This window comes from Phaethon lepturus, unplaced genomic scaffold (assembly GCF_000687285.1).
Source record: "Phaethon lepturus isolate BGI_N335 unplaced genomic scaffold, ASM68728v1 Scaffold49048, whole genome shotgun sequence".
In the NCBI taxonomy this organism is placed as follows: domain Eukaryota; kingdom Metazoa; phylum Chordata; class Aves; order Phaethontiformes; family Phaethontidae; genus Phaethon; species Phaethon lepturus.
Genome location: NW_010560711.1, coordinates 1 through 3407, shown reverse-complemented (window position 1 = coordinate 3407; position 3407 = coordinate 1). Strand labels below are relative to the sequence as shown.

General features: G+C 42.4%; 1 protein-coding gene across 1 annotated transcript; it reads right to left on the bottom strand.

Moving 5' to 3' along the window:
- Positions 1–340: 340 nt before the first annotated feature.
- Positions 341–2779, bottom strand: COIL (coilin; the record flags this gene model as incomplete). Its single annotated transcript, XM_010293743.1, has 3 exons — positions 341–388; positions 1357–1443; positions 1783–2779. Coding segments are annotated over 3 exons (1132 nt in total), but the record flags the coding sequence as incomplete, so codon positions are not given.
- Positions 2780–3407: the final 628 nt, after the last annotated feature.

Below are 3407 nucleotides of genomic sequence, written 5' to 3'. Positions count from 1 at the left end.
AACCTAGTGTTTCTGTGATTCTGTGAATTTTCCTTGACTTCAAACAGCAATAGACTCAAATACAGCTACATTTTACTACTTGAAGGTGTGCATTTTTTGTCATCTCTAAAATACTAATGATCATTAATAATCCTCGTGGGGTTTTTTTAATAACTGCTACGCCTTTCAAATTTTTAATTAGTTTTGGGTTTTACAGTTTTCATTTTCACTGCTACACCAGGAATAGCCTGCAGAGTCAACTGGATGAGAAGTAAAACACTGCACAACCTCAAAATATATAAGCCTTACCTCACCTATAATAGCGTGGTGAGTGAATTAAGGGAGGAAAGAAAAACAGTACCTTATAGTCTGAAACTTCAGGACTGTAATTTTCAGTTAGTTCCAAGCGCTGTTGAAAGAAATACAAATAACAAATTACAACTTTTCCTGATCCTTGATGATGCCACCTAGACCCAGACACAGTTTCTTCAGCAAGAGGAAGGTGCAAGAACCAAGCCTCCCACTCCTGGATCCTGATGCCGATCACAGTCCCAGGCATTCTTTCAGTACTCACTGCTCCAAAGCACTAATGTTCAGGTCAGGCTGTGAGAGGAGAGCAGGGAGATGGATCCCAGTCTCCGCAATTGCAGTGATTTCCTTTTCGTTTACTTTTTTATTTTGCAGTGTAGTTCTTTGTATGGTAAGATTCACAATGATATTGTAGAAACAATACAGAGAGAAGTAACACATAGAGGGTTTTTTTCTTTTTTTCTTTTTATAGCCTCTAATTTTAATACTGAGTTTCCTTGCATATGGGAAAGAGAGGGGTGACATGCTTCTTTCTGGCATTCTTATTTAAACATAAACCTTGAAAATATGCCCACAGTAGACAGACTTTGTAAAGGGTGCAACCAGAAAATTCTATTATTTGTGATTTGTGAACTGACTTGTGTGCTAGTTAAGAGAATCGCTGCACAAACGTACACGGAAATTCACACTGAAATGACAGTGCAGACAACATTTCTTTGTTATACAACTGTAACAGTTTCTGTTGTATGGAAAACTTACGTTAGAAAGACAGCAAGAGAGGAGTGAACGCTTTCAGATGCCTACAAACATTAGACACAAGATGTGTGCTGAACCATTTGCTTAAGTTTAAAACAAAATTTTTAAAAAAGAACAAGTAAGTAGGATGAAGACTACTTCCTAACTATTATACTTCTAGGATAACGGTCCCAGAACAATGTAAGATTAAGTTCTTCAGTGTAAGCTTTTCGTTGTCAGAACTATGTTATCTGTAGCACGTCCTCCAAAACTTAAGTGGCCAAATGAAACAATTTTAGCCCGCTGACATTCAGTATTTCACAAGTTCTTTACCTTAAAGGCAATTCTTTCTCCCACTTGTGGTGGAGCAGCTAGAAGAGGTAACACACTATAGTCTCTCTTGGGGACCTCCACGGGATTCTGTGAAATAAACAGTAAACCCATGGATTTAATTACTGTATTAATAAAAACAGAAGACAATGTTTATGCTGTTGGATTGTAAGAAGTTCTGAGAAGAGTAACGTACATATCCAAGTGCTTTGTTTTGAAATGTGTAATACAATCACTTAAATACTGTTTCATAAACACTTCCTCAGGCTGCTAAGTGGAGATACAGTAAATATCAGATTTGCTAAGTTAAGATTAACCTTTATGCTTACTAATCTATTTCTACTTTTACGAATTACTCCCATCCTATACATTTTTTGTATAGTAAAGCTGCAAGAGAAAGGTGACCTATGACTGCATTAAGTCACTCACCTGGACAAGAACAGAAGTGTTTGTCGCAGCTTCATTTAACTGCCTCTGTTTCTGGCCTTCACTGCTGTAGTTATAGAAGAAGCCAGGGTTTGCTCCTCTCCCACGGCCTTGGCCCCTCATCATCCCACGAAACCCACGGCCCCTAGGTCCTCTCCAGAAGTTATCCTCTCCTGTTCCACGCCCCCTTCCACGACCCAGGCTGGCAAGTGGTCCTTCAACACCGGTTGGCAACTGTTTAGTACAGTTTCTTACTATGGAATTACTCAGTCCACTTGCTGCAGGTTTTTTAATAACTGTTTCTGAATCTGAACTATCAGACTCTGAAGAGGTCTTTGCTTTGGGAGCCTTGGTGGTACTGGTTTTTCCAGCTGCCGCATTGTTAGGCAGTGACTTTTCCTTTGCAGTACTGTCTTGTGCTGTTGCCACTTCCTCATCCTCTGTACTCGAGTCAGAATCTGAACTAGAGGACTGGGATTTTTTAGCATTTTTACTAATTGCAGTCTTAGTGGAATTTTCAGTGTTAGACTTTACAGCCACTTTATTAGAAATAACACTTTTCACAGCGGAATTTGCAGCAGCTTGGGATTTGTCTTTGGGAAGTGTTGCCACTACAGGTTTATGGGAAGATTTACTTTGCTTTTTGTTCAATTCACTGCTGTCACTGTCAGACGACGTGCTAGAAGAATCTGAAGTTCCCACCCTCTTTTTTCTGGACTGTATTGTGATTCTTTTGATGTTATTTTTACCAGAATTTAGAGAAAAGCTGTCATTTGCCTGTTCTAAAGCCATTTTTGTTGCAGTGGCCTTTGTCTGCTTTTCATCCTTCTTTTTTGTTGCCAACTGCTTCTCCCTCTCCATTTTTTTAAGCTTTTTAGATTGGTCAGTAGAGCTCTCTTCCTTACCTTCTGTGAGTCTATTTCTTCCACTAACTTCTTCCTTTCTTTTTCTTTTCTTGTACCTTTTCTGAGAGTCCAAAATACCTACAAAGGTCTCTTCCCTACAAGAGGGATACTCAGGATTATGTTTATTCTTTTTCTTTTCCCTTTTATGCCTGTCCTCTTCATTTCTAGCGAATTCTTCCTCTTCCTGCTTTTGTCTATGTCTTTTTTTGTCTTCTTTTGGTGTATAAGAGAAGCCATCATCTATCTCTTCATAATCATCTGTGACTATCTCTTCCAACTTCACCCTGTCAAAAAAAAACCACCACACAAAAAAGCCACCATTCAGCATAATTAACACTTTTTTCCCTATGTGTTAGCAGCCCCGGTAAGGCTGCCTTTTGGGATGCGCCACCTCTTGACGGGGTGGTCTCCAGAGCACGGGTTCCCCCCCTAAACCCAGGCCCCAGAGCCCTCCCCTGACGGCGCGGCTGCCGCAAGGTCTTTGTAAAAGCTCCGGGCCGGCGGCGGGACCGCCGGGGGCCGGAGGCAGCGCGTTCTTCCCACACCTGAGGCGATTTCCCGCCCGGCGCCTCTCTCCAGCCCCTTTCAGACATCCTGGGGCTTCTCAAGCACCGGCGGCTCGGGGGAACGGGACCTGCGAGCACCCGGCGCCCGCTCTGCGCCTCGGGGAGCCGCGGGAAGGGCCCGAGAGCGCCTCTCCCGTTCCCCGGGGACGACTCCGCC